This window comes from Mobula birostris, chromosome 9, assembly GCF_030028105.1.
Source record: "Mobula birostris isolate sMobBir1 chromosome 9, sMobBir1.hap1, whole genome shotgun sequence".
In the NCBI taxonomy this organism is placed as follows: domain Eukaryota; kingdom Metazoa; phylum Chordata; class Chondrichthyes; order Myliobatiformes; family Myliobatidae; genus Mobula; species Mobula birostris.
The window spans coordinates 33,032,075-33,056,018 of record NC_092378.1 but is presented as its reverse complement, the minus strand read 5'-3'; the positions used below and the strand labels follow the sequence as shown (position 1 = coordinate 33,056,018).

At 41.1% G+C, this 23,944-nt stretch overlaps 1 protein-coding gene across 1 annotated transcript in view; it reads right to left on the bottom strand.

Annotated features, from left to right (window-relative positions):
* Nucleotides 1-7,144: 7,144 nt before the first annotated feature.
* cacna2d4a (calcium channel, voltage-dependent, alpha 2/delta subunit 4a) overlaps nucleotides 7,145-23,944 on the bottom strand; it is a 359,181-nt gene continuing 342,381 nt past the window's right edge. Inside the window, exons 34-36 of the mRNA XM_072269300.1 lie at nucleotides 11,305-11,417; nucleotides 8,000-8,082; nucleotides 7,145-7,237 (exon numbers count right to left, since the gene is read on the bottom strand). Of these exons, the coding sequence (XP_072125401.1) occupies nucleotides 7,145-7,237; nucleotides 8,000-8,082; nucleotides 11,305-11,417 (289 nt within the window). The remainder of the gene's footprint in view (nucleotides 7,238-7,999; nucleotides 8,083-11,304; nucleotides 11,418-23,944) is intronic.

Sequence of the window (23,944 nt, the reverse complement as noted above, 5' to 3'; positions counted from 1 at the left end):
AATGGATCAGTGTCATTGAAGATGGTACTGAGAACCCCAAGCCCATTTATTGGGAGTGCATGTTAGTCTGACATAAAGAACGTACCACTTCTTAAACTAGGCCACCTATCTGTCAGACACCTCCTGCCCACCTATCACAGAATCTGGTGGTCTCAAATTGACCTCTTCAGCTACATTAAAACTCACAGAACTGTAGAAAATCACCCTCAGCCTCAAGATATTGCCTGAAAAGAGACACAAGTCATGATTAAATGATCTTCTTAAATAGAAACATGTTATTTATAGCCTTTTTTTGTGATTTATTTGGAGGATCTGACATGGTGCCATATACAATAATGTTTCAGCCTACCAAAAAAAAAAAGACATCTAATTTCTAGAGATATATATGTTTCTTTGATGGATACTATTATCTGTTGTTGCCTTTCCAGAACGGCCAGAAGTCGTGGTACATACTGGTACCAACGATATAGGTAAGAAAAGGGAGGAATTCCTGAAAACAGACTACTGGGAATTAGGAAGGAAGTTGAGAAGCAGGACCTCAAAGGTAGTAATCTCTCAGGATTACTGCCTGTGCCACGCGCCAGTGAGTATAGGAATAGAGTGAGGTGGAGGATAAATGCGTGGCTGAGGGATTAGAGCAGGGGACAGGGATTCAGATTTCTGGATCATTGGGACCTCTTTTTGGGCAGGTGTGACCTGTACAACAAGGACGGGTTGCACTTGAATCCAAGGGGGACCAATATCCTGGCAGGGAGGTTAGCTAAGGCTATTGGGGAGAGTTTAAACTAGAATCTCTGGGGAGTTGGAACTGAACTGAAGAGATGGAGGAAGTCGTGGTTGGCTGACAAATAGAGAAAGCTTGGAGACAGTGTGAGAGGGAGCATAGGCAGGTGATAGAGAAGGGATGCACTCAGACTGATGGTTTGAGATGTTTCTATTCTACTGCAAGAAGCATCATGAGCAAAACAGATGAGCTTATAGCATGGATTAGTACTTGGAGCTATGATGTTGTGGCCATTACAGAGACTTGGATGGCTCAGGGGCAGGAATGGTTACTTAGAGTGCCAGGCTTTAGATGTTTCAGAAAAGACAGGAAGGGAGGTAAAAGAGGTGGGGGCGTGGCTCTCCTAATCAGAGATAGTGTCATGGCTGCAGAAAAGGAGGAAGTCATGGAGGGATTGTCTACTAAGTCTCTGTGGGTGGAAGTTAGGAACAGGAAGGGGTCAATAACTCTACTGGGAGTTTTTTTAATAGACCATATAATAGAAACAGGGACATCGAGGAGCAGATAGGGAGACAGATTCTGGAACAGTGTAATAATAACAGGGTTGTCTTGGTGGGAAATTTTAATTTCCCAAGTATTGATTGGCATCTCCCTAGAGCAAGGAGTTTAGATGGGGTGGAGTTTGGTAGGTGTGTTCAGGAAGGTTTCCTGACACAATATGTAGATAAGCCTACAGGAGAAGGGGCTGTACTTGATCTGGTATTGGGAAATCAACCTGGTCAGGTGTCAGGTGTCAGATCTCTCAGTGGGAGAGCACTTTGGAGATAGTGATCACAATTCTATCTCCTTTACCATAGCACTGGACATGGACAGGAACAGACAAGTTAGGAAAGCATTTAATTGGAGTAAGGGGAAATATGAAGCTATCAGGCGGGAACTTGGAAGCATTAATTGGGAACAAATGCTCTCAGGGAAATGTACAGCAGAAATTTGGCAAATGTTCAGGGGATATTTGTGCGGTGTTCTGCATATGTACGTTCCAATGAGACAGGGAAAGGATGGTAGGGTACAGGAACCGTGGTATACAAAGCGTGCTGAAAATCTAGTCACGAAGAAAGGCTTACGAAAGGTTCAAAAAACTAGGTAATGATAGAACATAGAACATAGAAAAGTACAGCACAGTGCAGGCCCTTCGGCCCACAATGTTGTGCCGACCCTCAAGTCCTGCCTCCCATATAAGCCTCTACCTTAAAATTCCTCCATATACCTGTCTAGTAGTCTCTTAAACTTCACTAGTGTATCTGCCTCCACCACTGACTCAGGCAGTGCATTCCACGCACCAACCACTCTCTGAGTAAGAAACCTTCCTCTAATATCCCCCTTGAACTTCCCACCCCTTACCTTAAAGCCATGTCCTCTTATATTGAGCAGCGGTGCCCTGGGGAAGAGGCGCTGGCTATCCACTCTATCTATTCCTCTTATTATCTTGTACACCTCTATCATGTCTCCTACAAAGAGTAAAGCCCTAGTTCCCTTAATCTCTGATCATAATCCATACTCTCTAAACCAGACAGCATCCTGGTAAATCTCCTCTGTACCCTTTCCAATGCTTCCACATCTTTCTAGAAGGTTAAAGGCTAGCAGGAAGGAGCTTAAGAATGAAATTAGGAGAGCCAGAAGAGGCCATGAGAAGGCCTTAGCGAGCAAATTGAGGAAAACCCGAAGGCATTCTACAGGTATGTGAAGAACAGGAGGATAAGACGTGACAGAATAGGACTAATCAAGTGTGACAGTGGAAAAGTGTGTATGGAACCAGAGGAGATAGCAGAGATACTTAATGAATACTTTGCTTCAGCAGTCACTATGGAAAAGGATCTTAGTGATTGTAGGGATGACTTACAGTGGATTGAAAAGTTTGAGCATATAGACATTAAGAAAGAAGATGTGCTGAAGCTTTTGGAAAGCATCAAGTTGGATAAGTCTTCGGGACCAGATGCGATGTACCCCAGGCTACTGTGGGAGGCGAGGGAGGAGATTGCTGAGCCGCTGGTGATGGACTTTGCATCATCAGTGGGGACCAGATAAAGTGGTCAGCTCTACAACTCAAAAAATCAGATGGGGGATTGGCATGTCCAAATTTTAAATTGTATCACTGGGCATTTGTATTAAAAAGTCTTGGCTATTGGATGGAGGAGGATAAAGTTTCATCATAGAAAAATATAGAACAAGAGCTAATAGCACCAATAAGGTTGAAGGTCTTTCTCCTTATAGGTATGTCTACCAAAAAATCTGATTTGTATCACGGTCCAATTTTAACCCATATGCTACAAGTGGTTAGAGCAGCAGAAAAATTCCTAAAATTTAAAAGCGTATGGTGCAAATCATCTCCATTAAGGAACAATAATTGTTTTCTGTTGGGGGGGGGGAACCATTCACTAACAGAACTTGGGGAGGATAAAGGTATTAATACTCTTCAAGATATTAATGGGACAAGTACTATCCTTAGCTTTCAAGAACTGATATCTTCATATAATATTGATAAACACTCTCTTTTCTTCTACTTTAGAGTAAGATCAGCTTGTAAAGCCTACGGCGTTCCCTGGGGGGTCAGATTTAAAGGACCATCCCATTTTAAGTTGGATACAGAGTGCTCCAGGACAGATAGTGTCATATATCTATGATAAATCAAACTCTCAGAAATATATGCCCACATCGGGAATGAAAGCCTGGGATAGCGACATATCTGAATTGGGACAAGACGTAGACTGGATGCGATTTGGGATAATGTTGCCGGTGCTTCGAAAAACCCAAACCATCTGTATCTACACTTGAAATTTTGTCACAGAACATTTTTAACACAGAGAATTAGACATCACATGGGACTGGTTCCTGACCCATATTGCTCATTTTGCCCCCACGGAACCGTTGGCTCTTTTAGACATGTTGTATGGGAATGTCCAGGTGTTTTTGGTTTGTGGGGGAAGGTTAGAACATAGAACATAGAATAGTACAGCACAGTACAGGCCCTTCGGCCCACAGTGTTGTGCCGACCCTCAAGTCCTGCCTCCCATATAAACCCCCACCTTAGATTCCTCCATATACCTGTCTAGTAGTCTCTTAAACTTAACTAGTGTATCTGCCTCCACCACTGACTCAGGCAGTGCATTCCACGCACCAACCACTCTCTGAGTAAAAAACCTTCCTCTAATATCCCCCTTGAATTTCCCACCCCTTACCTTAAAGCCATGTCCTCATGTATTGAGCAGTGGTGCCCTGGGGAAGAGGCGCTGGCTATCCACTCTATCTATTCCTCTTATTATCTTGTACACCTCTATGATGTCTCCTCTCATCCTCCTCCTCCTCCTCCTCTCCAAAGAGTAAAGCCCTAGCTCCCTTAATCTCTGATCATAATCCATACTCTCTAAACCAGGCAGCATCCTGGTAAATCTCCTCTGTACCCTTTCCAATGCTTCCACATCCTTCCTATAGTGAGTTATTAGTATTCTTACAGAACTAACGGGAGTAAAATTACTAATGGATCCCGTTGTACATCTTCTAAATGATGACTCCCACCTTTCCCTTATGGAAAAAACATGCAAAGTCTGGCTGCAGGCCTGACTGCAGCGAAGAAGATTGTAGTCCAGAGTTGGAAACCTCCCCATGATATTTCAAATACTCACTGGCTTCGGAGCTTTTTGGACATTTCTTACCTGGAACTTTCATCAGCAAGCGTAAATGATGCACGACCAAACACAGTCTTAATGTGGACAAATTTGATATCTAACTTAAAAGATCTTCTGTTAAAATAGGAATGCTTCGTCTGTGTATGTACTACTATTCAGTTGGTTGGTGAAGGGGAGAGGGATGGGGGAGAGAGGGGTGGAGGGCGGATGGTGATGAAGGTTGGGGGGGTGGTTGGAATAAACAGTCAAAATGTAATTGGCAATTGGTTGTATTGAATGTAATTTGTTGGTGTTGCAATAAAAAAAATTAGTAATAAAAAAAATCAATGGGGACGGGAGAGGTTCTGGAGGATTGGAGGGTTGTAGATGTTGTTCTCTTATTCAAGGAGGGGAGTAGAGATAGCCCAGGAAATTATAGACCAGTGAGTCTTACTTCAGTGGTTGGTAAGTTGATGGAAAAGATCCTAAGAGGCAGGATTTATGAACATTTGGAGAGGCATAATATGATTAGGAATAGTCAGCATAGCTTTGTTAAAGGCAGGTTGTGCTTTACGAGCCTGATTGATTTTTTTGAGGATGTGACTAAACACATTGATGAAGGTAGAGCAGTAAATGTGTATATGGATTTCAGCAAGGCATTTGATAAGGTACCCCATGCAAGGCTTATTGAGCAAGTAAGGAGGCATTGGATCCAAGGGGACCTTGCTTTGTCAGAATTGGCTTGTCACAGAAGGCTAAGAGTGGTTGTAGAGGGTCATATTCTGTATGAAGGTCGGTGACCAGTTGTGTGCCTCAGGGATCTGTTCTGGGACCCCTTCTCTTTGTGATTTTTATAAATGACCTGGATGAGGAAGTGGAGGAATCAGTAAGCTTGCTGATGACAAAGTTTGGGGGTGTTGTGGATGGTGTGGAGGGCTGTCAGAGGTTACAGCAGGACATCGATAGGATGCAAAACTGAGCTGGGAAATGGCAGATGGAGTGAGGTGGTTCATTTTGGTAGGTCAAATATGATGGCAGAATATAGTATTAATGGTAAGACTCATGGCAGTATGGAGGATCAGAGGGATCTTGGGGTCCCAGTCTATAGGACACTCAAAGCTGCTGCGCAGTTTGACTCTGTGGTTAAGAAGGCATGCAGTGCATTGGCCTCCATCAACCATGGGATTGAGTTCAAGAGCTGAGAGGTAATCTTACAGCTTTATAGGACCCTGGTCAGAACCCACTTGGAGTACTGTGCTCGGTTCTGGTCACCTCACTACAGGAAGGACGTGGAAACTATAGAAAGGGTGCAGAGGAGATTTACAAAAATGTTGCCTGGATTGGGGAGCATGCCTTATGAGAATAGGTTGAGTGAACTCGGCCTGTTCTCCTTGGAGAGGCGGAGGATGAGGGGTGACCTGATAGAGGTGTACAAGATGATGAGAGGCATTATTAGTGTGGATAGTCAGAGGCTTTTTCCTAGGGTTGAAATGGCTAGCACGAGAGGGCACAGTTTTATGGTGCCTGGGAGTAGGTACAGAGGAGATGTCAGGGGTAAGGTTTTTTTTATGCAGAGATTGGTGAGTGCATGGAATGGGCTGCTGGCAATGGTGGTGGAGGCATATATGATAGGGTCTTTTCAGAGACTCCTGGATAGGTACATGGAGCTTAGAAAATACAAGGCTATGGGTAACCCTAGGTAAGCTAAGGACATGTTTGGCACAGCATTGTGGGGCGAAGGGTTGTAAGGCTTCGGGTTGTAACAGCAATGAAAGGCAGTAGATTTTCTATGTTTCTAACATAATAAAATTGGAAATTATAACAAGAGATCGTCATTTAGCCTTTAAAGCCTTCTCTATTCTGTTAAGTCATTGATTAATCTCAAGGTCTCAGTTCCTGTAAACATCTAATTGATTTTTCCTTTTCATAAACAGGGTTCCTCTTGTAGAGACAGCATTTGATACTGCTCGATAGAAATGAGTGTTCCAACTGCCTGATGTAACAGGTGTACAATAAGGTAACCTAGAAGGTTCCAGTGGCAAAGAAGTCCCTGCCATGGTAAACTTTTAGATAGAAAAGGTGCCCCGAATCGAATTTGTGTGCTTATTAAACGGAGGCACCACAGTAAGGTTTGCACACGTTTACATATTTACAAAATTGGAGATTTGAAAACATCCTGTGCTTAAGTGTGTATCCCAACTCTGTCATACTCTGAACATTGCTCAACAGTTCTCAAGTGCTAAAATTGCTGTTACATAAACATAAATCAGAAACTGATGTAACCTAAAGAATTTATTATGTGGAAAGAATGAAGAGTGAAGATATTCATATAAATTTTTGAAAGGGGAAGTACACTACTGGAAAGAATAATTGCTGGTAACTTTACTACAGTATTACACATTTCAAGCTCCAGAGAAAGACAATGCTTCTATTAGCCAATAACAAGTAGAATTATGTGGAGATTTATTTGTTGCACATTAGTTCTCATACTTTTAGAAACCTAAATTGGGATAGTTCCTCTATCTTCTTGCAGAGAGTCATTTATCTTGTTTCTGCAGTTGTACCATTCTAAATGCTGAAAATAAAGAAGTATTTTTGAGAACAAATATGAAACATTTGCAATGATAGTAATGTCTTTCATCCAATGGCTTGTTAACAGTTCAATGGAATGAGGCTTGATTGATCAGATTTGACTGGATTTGACCAAAACCTTCACAAAACTTTCTAAATCAGTATCAGTGTCGCTTCTGGTTCATCGTCATAAAGCAGCAGCAGCCATGCCCAGATTAAATGCTAGCAGCACTCCAGATGGAGAGATTCCTGAAACCCCTCCACACTCCTCTGCGTTTTCCTGTTGAGACAATATGACTAGTCATTAACGCACTCATTTAAGTTTTTTACTCTGCTGAAAATGGTAGCTCATACTGAGATAATACTTTAAATAATAGCAGCCTACCAGTACCTCATCTAAATAGTTGTATTTTCCCTTAGCATTTCAGCCAAAACAATGAGCAAAAGCAGCATATTCAGTTGTGGGGACTCGAGGTAGATGCCGAGCCAAGGTAGTCTTAAATTCACAAATGAGAAAGAAAACTGACAGGAAGGAAATTATCATATATGTAGCTTCTGGCAACTACTTAATTGGCAAGGACCATGGAATAAGTCACTTGATCCTGAGTCTTCCTGCAATACATAATACTTTGTTGGCCAATGGGCAGAAACATGTATTTGTTTGGTGACACTGTGGAAATGGCACCACCTAACCATCAGTCACAATTTCTCAACTTGTTTGATGCAGTTTAAGAACAAATGCAAAGGAAATGCACCAGGGAGTTGAAGATAGACAGCAAATGATGTCCTACCTTTGCACAATTATTCCAGTTCAGGGCATCTCATGATATTTGCTAGATATCATCAGGTATTATGCTTTCACATAATACTGCATAGAATTGTTTGTCCTGGACCATTATGAGTTATGGAATTCAGCTACAACAATAGGACCAGCAACATTGGTTCAATCAAGAGCTTGTAACAATCTATTTTACCTTGCCAAAAAATATGTATATGGTTCCACTTTTTGTTGTGGAACAGTTAGTCCTGAGTTACACCTTACCTCAGGATGGAAAGCATGGCATGTATCAGGTCGACGCCTTAGCTTTTGCGATCGCATACGCTGGCATTTCACAGATGCATTATTTACGTTGGAGTTAAGGGAGTATAGTGGAACTAAAGAGATTGTTAAGTTAAAACAACAGCAGTGAGATTCTGGTTAGTCTGGCATTAGCACCATGTAGGTGAACTGAGGGTTGCAGAGATACCTTATGTTATTGCTTGGCATCAGCTTCAAAATTTACATTATATTAGGGAAGAGGAAGAGGTAAATTTGTGCCCACATCTAGTTTCTTCTGTTACCTCAGGGGTACACCAACCTGCACATTGCAATATCTCTGCACTTGGCTCCATATTGCTCTGAATGTGTGAAGACAGTTACCCCATGACTCTGGCTGGGTGTTGTTAAAATGTCTGCATCTTGAGTTGCTTGCTATTGCCCTTGGTAGGGCTTATTTCTGAAGAATAATCCAATATTAATTTTATGTAAACATTTACATACCATGGTTGTGACATTCATTCTCCCATGAATCTTCCTTGAGAATTGCTGCCTAACGAGATTTGTTCACCTCTAATGAGTTGCAATTTTGTTAGGAGAATTTCAACTAAGAAAACTATTACCTGAAATTGCTTTAGAATTTTAGATGAATCTTTTTTGAGACTCTTAATTTAATAATATACGCAGTTCACTACAGAGAAACCACAGGAAACATTATTTTGATAAGGAATTTGGATCTGGAGCTGACACGCAGTATTGAATTTACTAATGATATCCAAGTATTACAATATCATGGATAGCGTCAGCAGGATTTTCCTGCATCTATTCCCTCAACTTCCAGGGCTGAAAAAGTCAAGTGTAAATCTCATCTCCTCTCCTTTTTCTATTCCCTTTATGCTCCATGCTGGTTGTTCCAAGGTATCTAAAACACCTGATATCTACAATCTGCAGGAGAGATGTATAATTTCATAAAGTTGGCATGTTTTCCTAAATTTGATAGTTTGAGGGCCATAGTTTGATTATGAAAAGCAAATAATATCAAAACATTATTGTATTTTTTAAAATATTTTTTGCATCATCTTTGTCTTCTTTAGGCTAAATATGATGACTGTGCTGAGGGTAGAGTAGCTTATAGAAGTTATTAAGTTTACAAACAAATCTGCAAACCAAAATATTCAGAAATCCAGAAAATTAGAACTTGCCATCCAATGCTGGGCTGGAAATCGTATTCATTTAGAAGTGTAAAAACTAATGTTCAGCACCCTAAACTTGCTGAGAAATTCACACAATGATCAAAAATTTGCAAGGTTCACAGTGTAATGTTGCTGGATTTCTCTCTGCATTGACACACTAATATTGATTATCTCAGCATTTCCAGTTGACAACACTGAGCACATTGATCTTTGTAGCCAGTTATTAAAGGTGTGGTATCACAATGTTCTTTCAACTGCATTAAAGAGTTGTTATTGAATGAATGGATGTTACACTGAGGAAGAGGGGTAGGAAAGTTCTTTCCACGGATCAGAAAGATCTAGATGAGCTATTAAAAACAGCAACTGCAGGAAGCATGTTCTTTCTTGGGGGATTGCATTGTGGGGTAGGGGCAAAAAGAGCCTCTGAGATGCTGCTGGAAAAGTTGTCAAGGAGTTCTATTTAAGACCACGTGTTGGCTATGCAGTCCTACATATAGGAGAAACCTACAAGTTAGACAAATGCTTACGTTAGTCCTGCTGCTTTTGTCGGCCAGGAAAGATATATAGTCTTCTCTCCATTAGCATGAAGCTTGGATAACTTCTCTTAGGGAGCAATAAACAGGAAATTGAGGCAGAGATCAGGAGTAGCAACCATGATGCATTTGCTCAATTTTTTAAAAATGGTGCATATTGCATGAGCTGAGATCTAGGAGTTTGCATGTGTGTTCTGAGATACTGTTGGAGTTCATCATTGAACTATTATGGGAGGCAGGGATTAAGGGTCGGCACAACATTGTGGGCCGAAGGGCCTGCACTGTGCTGTATTATTCTATGTTCTATGAAACTGTACAGATTCCTTGGACATAGCATAGATAATCTTGCAGTTGAATTGAGATTCAGAATTTACCATGTTCTTCAGACACAGACTATTTTAGTCCATATACGGCTAACTTCAAAAACATATAAATTTACAGATGGAATATTTGCTGAATTGTCTTTGAGGGAGACAGAATAAAGACGTTTTGATGACAACTTGTCCTGTTGTCCTGAGCCAATGCTTCCTTGTCCTGTTTCCTATAAATAAAGAGGTTAATGATGTCTCTAGGCCCAATCAAATTGGGCTGAAGAGTGTTGGATATGGCCAACAGTTCCAGGCTCAGCCATTTGAAATGAAGCAAGTCCAGATTTCCTGCAGAAATGTTATCAATGCAGGATTTTCTGAGTGACAGATGGTACCATGACAGCTGGTGACAGAACCCAGTCTTGCTGGGACGCCCCAGAATTATGTTGGGAATCCTTTCTCTAACTTATAATAAGTCCAATATTGAGTAGTTGTGGAGATCTAATTCAATTTAATGGGGTCCTTCAAATTGTAGAATAGGGAAGACAGGTGATTTAAAAAAATATTTGACTGATTAATTATTTGTAAGTGCTTTTATTTTTTTCAATTATGGAGTAGCTTTATTAAAAATTATTTCTGTCAATTTTAATAGATTTCAAGTGTTTCGCAGTGTCAGTGTTGTTTAAAAAGTGTTAAGTTCTTTGACAAATTTGACATGCAGCAAAGTTCTGCCCCCAGCTGCCAGAGTTGTTTCTGGATCATGGCTTTAGGTTTTTTACAATTTGAGGTCCAGTCATTGCTGACAGCTCATTAAGTCTCACTGAATAACTGAAAGATCAGAAAACCCAGTGAGATTCCACCTTTACATTCATAATAGATAAACATGGTCTTCAGTCAAGCACAGGCAAAAGCCTAATAAATGACTGCAATTTTAAAATGGATTAAGAAGTGTGTTAATTGGATTCAACGGGAAGTGAATTATTAGCATCTTATTTTAAAGAAGGTGTATGAAGATCACAGTTCTGAAACAGCTTTTTCCTCATAGTTGGAGAACAGAGTCAAAATCAATACTTGATTTTCCACATTTGACAATAGGACAATAGATTTACAACACACAACCCAGCTCCCACCAATCCTCAGCTACCACTTCTATCTCCCTTCTCCCCTCCTCTATAGCTATCATTATCATTCCCAGACCTGCATAGCCTCATCATCTCCTTAGTCTCTGTGCCTAGAGTTACAGCGGGATATAATGACACAGGCTATATGAAGGATATATTTTACTTCTTTCGGTTCCAGTAGGACTGGTGGGAAGACGCTGCAGTCACAGTATGCTTCAGTCACTAGAAGAAGGAGGTTACTATTTTCAATTTGCTGTACCACAAACATTCTGAAACAGAGAATGTATAGCAATATTTAGGCAAACAATTTATGGATGTTTTTAATATTTTTCCTACTAGTTTTCAGAACCATGTTTTGCAAGATTTGTGAATATCTTTCTCCATGTTTCATATATTTCATTAGGAGTTGGAGGAGGTTTGGTATGTCACCAAAGATGTTCATAAATTTCTACACTTAGAGCCTTCTAACTGGCAGCATCACTGTCTGGCATGGGGGGAGCCAACTGTACAGTATCGATATAAGCTGCAGAAAGTTGTAAACTCAGTCAGCACCATCATGGGCAATAGTTTCCCTAGCGTTAGGACATCTTCAAGGAGTGATGCCTCAGAAAGTGGCATCTATCATTGAGGGCCCTCATCACTCAGGACGTGCCCACTTGTCATTGCTACCATCAGGGAGAAGGTACTGGAGCCTGAAGGCACACGCTCAATGATTCAGGAATAGCTCCTTCCCCTCTGCCACCAAATTTCTGAATGGACATTGAATCCATGAACACTACCTCTACTTTCTTTTCGTATTACTTATATATAACAAATTTCATGACATACGCTAGTGATATTAAACCTGATTCTGATTCTTATGTTAACCTTCTACAAGAAGATCACAGTCATCATATGGGTTTAGAAGGAGGAAATATCTGAGCAAGACACACGTGAAGAATATTGACAGAATATCTGTGGATAACATTACTGAGCTGGACAAAATAAAGCAGCAGAGAAATCAGAGACAGGCAAGAAGTCAAGCAAGTTTTTAGCTATTGAAAGCTTACAGACAGTTTTAATTATATTTGCCAAGTGCAGAGTTTAAGATAAAACTATATCATTGAATGTGCTTGGGCCATCAGAATAAAGAACCTACTCCATACATTGAGGGAGTAGTTCGGGATAACAAAATGATGACAAAAGTATTAAACTCAATCAAGGCAAAATTATACAGAGACATATTGTGTATTTAATATTTCAGTATTATTGTAATTATATTGTTTACTTAAGCATTCTGTGTTGTTTACATAATTCATTATGGGTTATAGGTACAAAGAACATGAATGGCATACGTCATTACACTGCCACATCATACTTGAGCACCTCATTTAAAGTAGACACATTTCCCAGCTCTCTGTTCTGCTTTTGATCGGTTTTAGAGTTTTACAAAACGTAACAGTGGCGACAAGTAAGTTTCAAAACCAACCCAAGATGACCAGCTACAGTACCTGTTGAATCACAGCATGTTTACTTCGCAAGAGGAGAGTGCAACGTTTGAGTTTTTAAAAAAAAATTACAATATGTATTTTTTCTTCAGAAAGAGGAGAGAGACTGTGAAGTTTTTAAAAAATGACAGAAAACAAACAAAATTCATGGAGCATAACAGTGAGTACTAGGTGTTAATAATAAATAACCAGAAATGGCTGACTACATTGGGAAGATAGACGCATCCGATTGCACAAGAGATACCAAGATATTGTATACTGAACAAATTGAGCAGTATTTTGAAGCAAATGAAATAGACAATGAGAAACAAGTACGAGGAAATCTGCAGATGCTGGAAATTCAAGCAACACACAAAAAACGCTGGTGACTGCAGCAGGCCAGGCAGTATCTATAGGAAGAGGTACAGTCAATGTCTTGGCCCGAAACGTTGACTGAACCTCGTCCTATAGATGTCGCCTGGCCTACTGCGTTCACCAGCATTTTTAATGAGAAACAAGTGCCAGTTTTATGGAGTGTAATTTGTAGAAGGGCAAACAGTTTGCTTAAAAGTTTAACTGCTCCAACCAGCTGAAATGAGGTTTGATGAAAGTTATACAAGAAGATTTAGAACCAAAACTATTATTGATTACAGCTTATGTGGTTGAATTGAAGAGATTGTCTGAGGATTGTCAGTTCTCTAATGGACTTAATGATGCACTGAGAGATTGTATAACTTGAGGAATCTTACAAGAAAGCATTCAGAAATGGATCCTAACTAAAGCACAACTCACATTTCAAAGAGCAGTTGAAATCACTGTGTCAATGCAAACAGCAGACAGAGACATAATTGAGTTGCAGTCAAGAATGAAATGAACATGAACAAAATTGCACTCTCTAAACAGAAATCTGCCTGGCTGAACATAGTGTTACCATTGAGGCAGGGGCTCTCAAACACCAGACCAATGCAGATTTAAAGGCAAAATTCTTTTATTTGAAAAGTACAGCACAGGAACATGCCATTTGGTCCACAGTGTTGTGCTGAAAGTTGAAAAGCAAATCAAAAACACCTGAACACTAATCCCTCCTACATACACCATGTCCATATCCCTCCATTTTCCTTACATACATGTGCCTAGCCAAACGCCACTTAATAGCTTCTAATTTATTTGCCTCTACCACCTTTCCAGGCAGCTCATTCTAGGCATCCACGATTCTTTGAGTAAAAAACCCCTCACAAAACTTGCAGAAAATGCAACAAAGTAGGACATGTACAAAATGCATGTCAGTCAGAAAAACATAAATGGATTGCACAGGGGAAAAAAAAGATAAAATGTCAAGTTGCAGTTTCAAAAAGAGCACTAATCTGCATGCTGTCGATGAAAAATCAGATAATGATGAGAATGACATGGGACTAGGTAGCCTTGAGATTTATGAGGTGAAAACTAACAGTAGACAAGTGATATGGCTTACATTATTTGCATGCCACATCTCCTGCAAAAGAGTAAATTGAAAGCGAATTAAGAAAGGCACTGGATGATGCCACAACAGTGTTCAAAGATGGCATTGGAAACCTCTAACATATCATGGGTAAAATTATGTTAAATGAAAATGCCACACCCAAGTTTTAAAAAGCCCGTCTGATTCCTTATGCCATCTGTGATAAAATAGCCAGTGAGCTAGATTGCATGGAGACTGAAGGAATTCTTTCCAAGGTTGAATGGAGCCATGGGCAATGCCAGTGGTTGCAGTAGCCAAGAAGGATGGTTCTGTTAGGATCTGTCGTGGTCTTAAGGTCATCATCAACCCAGTACTGAAATTAGATCAACACCTTCTGCCCAGGATAGAGGATATCTTTGCAAATCTTTCTGGAGTGAAACTTCAGCAAAAAGGACTTAGCTAAGGCATACCTACAGATTGAGATGGAAGAAGAGTCCAAAGTGTTTCTCACCATAAACACCCACAAAGAGCTTTATTGTCATAATAGGCTTATTTTTGGAGTAGCATCTGCACCTGCACACTGGCAGAAAGCTATGGACCAGGGGCTGCAAGGGTGCCCAGGCACTCAGTGTTACCTGGATGACATCAGTGTTACTAGTGAGGATGACAAGAAACATCTCCAAAATCTCAAAGTGTTAAAAAGATTAGAAGATTACGGGCTTAGAGGACAATGGAACAGGGGTGAATTCTTTAAACAAAGCTCACTTACTGTGGTCACACCATTGACACACAAGGATGGCACAAATCTGCTGAGAAAAATCAAGCAGTGGTGGATGCCCAAGGCCAAAGGGCATGTCACAGTTGCGGTCCTTTTTAGGATTTGTCAATTACTATAACCAGTTCCTACCAAACCTGGCTACTATGCTCCACCCCTTGAACTCATTACTACAGATTGGGAAGAAATGGCAATGGACAAAGCAGTGTGAGGTGGCTTTCTAAAAGACAGAAGAAATGATGATATCAGACACTATGCTCACTATGCCCATATTGTCCACTGAAGCTTGCCATTATTATTCATAATGTGATATGCCTGACCTTATGATATAGGTGCAGTCATATCACATTATGAATAATGGAAGTGGATGTCCTTTGCATCACATTCACTTACTGCTGCAGAGAAAATTTGCACATAGATTGACAGAGAGGCTTTGAGTCTGCATTGGATTGAAAAACATTTCAACCAGTACTTGCATGGGAGAGAGTTGAGAGAGTTTACACTCATCATTGCTTATCAACCACTAGTGTCCATTATCAATCCACAGAGGAGTGTTCCATTAAAAACAGCTGCACAAACACAGAGATGGGCTTTCTTTCCTGGAGGACACAATTACAAGATCGAATTCAAGAGGACAACTAATCATGGAGGTGCTGATGGATTTTCTCATTTACCCTTGGAAAGGGAAATACCTGAAAAATTTGCTAAAGGGAACATTCCTCTAGACGTATCCTCCTTAATGCAGATCGAAAGTCTCCCTATTACGGCAGAAATGATCCAAAAAGAAACCTGAAAAGACCCCACACTGTCTCAGGTCTACACGGCCAGTGAGAACGGTTGGAATGTGCAGCAGGAACTCCAGCTCCTCCATTTTTACCAGTGATGGGATGAATAAGACCATCACTGAACTAACAATGCTCAGACATATGCTGAAATGGACACCTCTTTCTTTTGATTCCACTTGTGAAACCTAAAGTGTTCTGCAATCAACAATTGTTTCTGTTCTAAATCTTCCTGCATTGCTTTTCTGATATCAGTTGCTTTGGTTGGAACAGTTAAACATTTAAGCAAACTGTATGCTTTTCCACCTAGTACTTACAGCAAAACTGTCACTCGCTTTGCATTGGCTATTTCATTTACTTCAAAATACTGTTCAATTCACTCAGCATACAATGTCCAATTATCTTTTGTGCAATCGAACGCATCTATCTTTACATTGTAGACAGTGATTTCTTCTTGCTTTTTAAAATATATTATTATCACCTGACAGGCACTGTTTATGATCCCATGAATTCTGCCCTTTTTTTACTTGACTGACTCTGTCCCTTTCTAAAGAAAACATACCACAACTTTTAAAAACCTAAATTTCTTGTTGCACTGCAATAGGTAGGAAGACATCTCGGGTTTGTTTAAAACTTCCTCGTCACCGCTGTTGTGTTTTGTAACTCCAAAAGTTAAAATTATTGAAAAAAAACAGAGCTGGGAGATGCTTGTCTTAGTTTTGTTTTTACTTTTAGTGAGGTGCACATACAATGATGTGATGATGGATGACGGATGCCATTCACATAATTTTACATATAACCCACAATTAATTATATAAACAACAGAGTGCTTAATCAAACAATATATTACATAAATATTTCTGAAAAATTAAATACTTTTAGAGAGGGCATGGTTTTAAGGAATTTGGAAGTAGGTACATAGGAGATGTCAGGGTTAAGTGTTTTTTTTTTACACAGAGAGTGGTGAGTGTGTGGAATGGGCTACCAGTGGCGGTGGTGGAGGCGGAAATGATAGGGTCTTTTCAGGGACTCCTGGATAGGGACCTGGAGCTTAGAAAGATAGAGGACTATGGGCAACCCTAGGTAGTTCTAGGGTAAGGACATGTTCAGCACAGCTTTGTGGGCCAAAGGTCCTATATTATGCTGTAGGTTTTCTAAGTTTCTATGTCTATATTACACAAACTCATAATCTACCTTTACTGCATTTTTTCTGTAGCTGTTACAGCTTATTCTGCATTATTTTATCTTGTTCTAACCTCAGTACACTGTGTAATGATTTGATCTCTGTGAATAGTTTTGCAAGACAAGCTTTTCACCATATAACAGGAATTCTGCAGATGCTGCAAATTCAAGCAACACACATAAAAGTTGCTGGTGAACGCAGCAGGCCAGGCAGCATCTCTAGGAAGAGGTGCAGTCGACGTTCTGACGAAGGGTCTCGGCCTGAAACGTTGACTGCAACTCTTCCTAGAGATGCTGCCTGGCCTGCTGCGTTCACCAGCAACTTTTATGTGTGTTGCTTTTCACCATATCTCAGTATGTGATAAAATAAACTAATTTGAATTCCAATTCCATTTAGTAGTAACTGGGGGAATGAGGGCAGGGGAGATGATGAGAATACTGAGAGAATGGAAATATGGGATTAATGTAGAATTATGGTAAATTGGTGGCTGATGATTGGCATGTACTTGGTGAGCCAAAGGGCTTGTTTCTCTGCTTTATTTCTCTATGACTCTAAATGCCTGTCTCTAACCTCAACTGTGCCTTACTTTTCTTTCCAATTTTTCTTGTGAAAGTGTAAAAGCTGTAAACTTGTCATTACAGCACCTCAGGCTTTCATTCAAACGTGGTCATCTGGTTCCTGGATAGGTTTGAGAAGGAAAATTAATCACAAGCATTTTTTTTGAGGATTGATCCCAAGACAAAAAACTCAGAAACAGCTGCCACCCCATTTACAGTAAATTATTATTTACTTTGACTGCTCAGAAATTATGTAGAGATCAGCATGAAATTCTTAAGGCAACTAAGATAATAATTGACATGAAAAACACTGGGGTAGTTCATTAGAGGAAGCATCACTGAGGTCAGAATAAAATATGTTAACTAGGTTTAAGATAAGGGAGCTTTATCTTACAACTGCATATGATCTCTAATCTCAAATCTACATTTCAATCCCCTTCCCTGATGTACTATCTTTTCCTTACTGAGCAAACACAGATAAAAACATTGCCCTATATTCTCCTGACCTATGTGGACATTTCTTGATGTTGAATATGCTTTTATATTTAAAGATACTTAAAAACGCATTTGAATCATTAATTTTTAAAAAATATCTATGATTTGACAGAGAATTTCTTAAACATCAAGCTGTTTGATGATTGGTTCACCTTGTATATGTTGCCTAACCAGCACTGTAAACACAAACGAGGAATTCTGCAGATGCTGGAAATTCAAGCAACACACATCAAAGTTGCTGGTGAACGCAGCAGGCTGGGCAGCGTTTCTAGGAAGAGGTACAGTTGACGTTTCGGGCTGAGACCCTTCGTCAGGACTAACTGAAGGAAGAGTTGGTAAGAGATTTGAAAGTGGGAGGGGGAGGGGGAGATCCAAAATGATAGGAGAAGACAGGAGCGGGAGGGATGGAGCCAAGAGCTGGACAGGTGATCGGCAAAGGGGATATGAAAAAATCATGGGACAGGAGGCCCAGGGAGAGGGAAAAAGGGGGAGGGGGGAAAACCCAGAGGATGGGCACTGTAAACAGTTCTGCAGCATTTGTAGAAACAGGGGAAGAGCTAGGATTTCCCCAGAAGGCGGCTTATTCCAATTTGTCTGCAATACAGCTTAATTTCTACCCCTTAATGTCTCATTTTTCCTTTTCAAGGCGGATGGGGTTCTGTTGGAGTCTGTGATTTATAGCTGCACCCAAAGTGCGGTTCTTTACAGCGATAGTTGCCACTCCTGGAGCTCACTGACTGGCCGTTCTTCCATATCCCCAGGATGCGGTGTAGAAGACACACACCTTTGGGATGTGGCTCTGCGGCCCTGTGGACAAACAAATTCTATGGCGGTGTCACTGATTGAGGTGTCACAGGAGATGGAACAGAACACCGCAACAGCGGCTGTGGCTGTCGGAGGCTTCTGGTCGTTCCCTCTCTTCCTCTCCTCTCCTCCACTCCTCTTTCTCTCTCACTCCTCTCCTTTCTTCTCCTCTTTCCCCTCTCTCTCCCCCCCCTTTCTCTCTATGGGGGGGGGAAAAAAGAGAGTTTGCTGCCAATTCTTGAGTTGGAGATCTCAGAATAAAAGCGAAATAGCAGACTGTAAAATCATAATCAGCAAGCTGTTTTGTTTATTGGGTGTTAGCTTTCATAAGTCGAGGGATAGAGTTTAAGAGTCGCAAGGTAATGATGCAGCTCTATAAAACTCTGGTTAGGCAACACTTGGAGTACTGTGTCCAGTTCTGGTCGCCTCACTATAGGAAGGATGTGGAAGCATTGGAAAGGATACAGAGGAAATTTACCAGGATGCTGCCTGGTTTAGAGAGTATGCATTATGATCAGAGATTAAGGGAACTAGGGCTTTACTCTTTGGAGAGAAGGAAGATGAGAGGAAACATGATAGAGGTGTACAAGATATTAAGAGGAATAGATAAGGTGGATAGCCAGCACCTCTTCCCCAGGGCACCACTGCTCAACACAAGAGGACATGGCTTTAAGATAAGGGGTGGGAAGTTCAAGGGGGATATTAGAGGAAGGTTTTTTTTTTTACTGAGAATGGTTGGTGCGTGGAATGCACTGCCTGAGGCAGATACACTAGTGAAACTTACGAGACTACTAGACAGGTATATGGAGGAATTTAAGGTGGGGGATTATATGGGAGGCAGGGTTTGAGGGTCGGCACAACATTGTGGGCCGAAGGGCCTGTACTGTGCTGTACTATTCTATGTTCTATATTTTGTTTGTCTCCCTTCTCCCTGCAGAAAGGGTGACACCGCTCTGTTTCTTGTTAGGGATGAGACAGCCTGTGGCACGTCAAATTGTAGGATGAAGAATTAGTTTTTGTTGGACTGCAGATCATGGTCTCTCTTTGAGGACCGCTATTTCTTGCTTGGCGGCTGGTGTGTACTGATGTTTCCTACTGAAATAAGTGGGGGAGGGTTGATGTTTTGCTGCTGCTTGTGCATGGGAAGGGGGAGAGGGGCTTTGGGGCTCTAGAGTTTTAATGTCATTCATCCTCTGGGGTTCTCTTTTGTTGTTTTGGATGTCTGCAAAGAGCAAGAATTTCAGGCTGTATATTGTATACACTCTCTGATAGTAAATGGAACCATTGAACAATTGTGGTTTTAAGGCCTGGTACCGCTTAGGATCTCACTCAATTGGAATCTAATTTTGTTCAAGGTTGGCTCTAGAAGATCTATGGTGGGAGGCAGTGCACCTGATTGGTAGGGAAACAAAGAACACAATTAGCTTGCTAAACCCAAGCCTTTCTGTCTTATTCTGACTAACTAATTGTAATCAGAATATCATCTACGTATACTTTGACAATTACATCCTTTCACTGATTTTCTACCTGTAAGTGAGTGGTCTGTTGTAGGCTGGAACATGACACCATATCCCTACAATGGAGAAACCGAACATTGATTGGGTAACCACTTTATATCCCACCAGGATAATCTTGAGCTTCTGGTCACCCATCATTCTATCTGACTCGCACTCTCAGCTCACTAACTGCAGCCTCTTAATTGCTCAATATAACTTCAACAAGCAGTATTTTCAGTTTGAGTATGATGCAGCGCCAAGGACAAGATTTGATTCTAAGGAAACTGCACTTGGTTTATTCCCTCACTGCTTCAATTTATTTCCTTATTTCTGTCTCCACCTGTTATTTTTTAAAAGTTATTATTACTTTGACAGCTCTGATCTATATTTTATCACAGACATTTCCCTCTGTTCTCTCCATCTCTCCTCTCTTCAACTGACAACACATTTGATTTATAATTTTCCAGTTTTGGTGAAAAGTCTTTAACATGAGATGAAGACTCTGCTTCTCTGCCTATTAACACTGCCTGAATTGTTGAGTGTTTCCAACATTTACTGTTTTTTCTTTCACATTTCTAGCATCTGCAGTGTTCTTGAGGAGCAGGTGCCTAAACAGGTGTTCTCTGAGGATTTTAACACTGCCAAACAAATCTACAGATAATATAATCGACCCCTTACTACCACAGTTATCTGGAAAAAAAAGGAATATTTCCTTTTTTTTTAAAAGTGAAAACAAGTTTTATGTTATTTTAGAGCTAGATCTGATCAGCAGATTATTTGGACCCATGGTAGCAGGATCTGAGTGAAACTTGTTCAACCAAACCCTTGAGCAAACTTTTAAAAAAGATAACATCATTTATAGCATTGGTACACAGAAGTTATTTCCTTGAAATGACGTGCTGCCTTCAGTTTAGAAAAGTCTTGACATTGCAAAGATGTTACTCATCTTTCAATTCTGCTTTCAAAGGGAGTACCTTTGTTGAAATCATCAATGATTCCTTTCAACATAAGGACTCAGATTTACATAGCATCTTCTAAGCCCTTTCAGTGTGTCCTAGAGCACCTTGCAGATAATGAAACATATTTGCAGAAATGTAGGAGCCAAGCTCCAACAAACAAGGTGGAAATGCCCAGAAATAGACTTTCAGAAATGTTGAAGCATCATCCAGACAGTACTTCTGACAGCGTAGCACTACCCCTTTCCTGCACTGGACTGCTAGGAACAGGTCCGAAGGACAAATGTGCTTCAATCTTTGCTTCTTTTGTACATGATTATTACTTCTCAAATGAAGTTTAGATCTAGGTCTCCTTGAATTAGAATATATCACAATAACTATAGCTGAGGGTAAAATCAGAATATGCCAGAAACAGACACCAGAATGGAGAAAAAGAGAAAAGAAATTAGTTTTAAGTTGCAGGAAATATGGTGGGAGGAATGGGTAGGTCACAGGGAATATCTCAGAATCAAAATCTACTGCATATCAGAATATAGAATCTGATTGTCAGCACAGGGAAAGGGTTGTTAATGAGGCAGTTAGAGGGTTTCAGAAAAGTGATGTGTTGTAAAAAAGGCTGTTCTTTTCTTCTCCTTTCCCATAGCAATCCTTAGCTAGGAGTAGGTGAGGTAGGTAGGAGACTTCAGTGCAATCTTGGCCTCAGGTGCTATCCGCGTGGAGTTTTCACATTCTCCTTGTGACAAATACTTACTGAAATTATTGCAGCCTAAAAGGCACAAGAGAAACTGAGGTCATCCTACCAAGACCAGAGGTTGCAATGGAGTCTGATGGAGCTATCTGAAGTTATGAAGTGTATAAGAATGAAATAAATGACCCTTTGGCAGGAAGAGTCAATAATTAAGGACATTGAATTAATGGAAATAATAAAAACAAAAATTACATGACAAATTTGTTTACATTGTGAATGTTATGGTCTGGAATGCACTGCCAGGGGGAAGGATTGGGCGCAGATTCAATTATAACATTTAAAAGAAGGCTGGATATGTGCCCGAAAGAATTTGAATGGCCATGGAGAGAGGAAGTTGGTCTAGCTGGAATTTTCTGGTGCAGGGTGATACAGACTGACTGAGCCAATAGCCCACCTCTGTGCTGTAATCATTTTATGGTTTTATGACATGTGTAGAGAGGGTTCTAATCTAATGTTTATTGACAGTTTCCCTAGGATCACACACACTGAACCCATAGTCCACTGATAACCTGCGTTGTCAGTCATGCCAGAATCCTTTGAAGTTGGCAGTGGAAATAAAACAAACAAAGATTTGCATAAGAATTAGTAATGAGCACTACAGTCTCAAAATCGTCAACATCACAGAGAGCAAAGTCTTTTTACATATCTCCATTTCCTGCTTAATCCATTTTTCTGCCTAATTGACTCCTTCAATCTAATCATTTCCCATCCATGTGTCATGGCAAAATAGGTTTCCTTATCAAACATATTAAATAAAATCTGCCAGTGGCCTATTTAAATAAGGGAATGTATGACGAATGATACCTCCTAAATCCAGCCTCCAGTGAGCGCTGGAACTATGCAGAGGTCTGAAAAGAGGAGAAGAGAAGCTGAGGCTTGCTGCTGAAGAAAAGCGCACTCGTTGGAAAAACGGCACCAAGACTACACTGGAGGACAGTGCCTTCCAGTGCAGTCGCTGCAGCCAAGACTGTAACTCCCATGTGGGCCTCTACAGCCACAACAGACACTGCTCTAACACAGACTGAAGTGAGACTTTCCAGGCGCAGATCCATTTCCTTGACCAAATGACATTCATAGAAGGGGCACCTGAACTCACAGACACCACTGTGGATGTAAGATCAGTCTTTCAGAGACTGAACCCACAGGAAGCATCTGGCCTGGATTGTGTCCCTAACCATGTCCTTATATTCTGCACAGATCAGCTGATTGGGGTAGATGCATCCATTTTAACCCCTCCTTGCTTGAATCTAAGGTTTTCACCTGCTTTAAGAAGACACAGTCATCCCGGTACCTAATGTAACATGCCTTAATGAATACTGCCTGGTGGCTCTGACATCCACCATTATGGTTGTAGCACACCTCAACTCCAACCATCCAGAGAACCTTGACCAAATGCAGTTCAGCTCGCCGGCTCCAACACCTCAGGGCATATTCAAAACCCGGACTCAAGCAACGACCATGGACACCTTCAAATCGATTGCGTAACCACCAACTGCGACTCCAGCCTTGAACTCCAGGCCGGGTCTTTATGTGCTGCTATTGTGACTCCCGTCTCCCCTTCCCCCACCACCACTCTGCAACCCCATCTCCCTCAGATACCACTGTCAGCTCCTGGGCCCTCAGAGGCTCCATCTTCCTCTCACCCCAACCCTCCCCTCTCCACTGACACCCCCAGCCTCCCCCTCCCCCCTCTGATCCCAGCTCTCATCCGTGCTGGATCTTTACCATCCCCTCTGACCTTCAACTGTCTGAGGCAGAACGCTCTGTCCTCAGTAAGGGCCTCACCTTTGTCCACCTTCGCCCCCACCTCAGCGAGTTCCGCATTCCCCATGATGCGGAACTCTTCTTCCGCCATCTCCGTCTCCGAGCCTACTTCTTTGGCAAGGACTGTTCTTCGGCAAGGACTCTTCCACCCCCACCGATGACCCCTTCTCCCGTCTTCAACCCTCCTCCTCTTCATGGACACCCTGCTCTGGTTTTCTGTCTGCTCTGGATCTCTTTATTGCTAACTGCCGACGGGACATCAACCGTCTCGACTTCACCTCACCTTGTTCCCATTCCAACCTTACTCCTTCCAAACGCTCTGCTCTCCACTC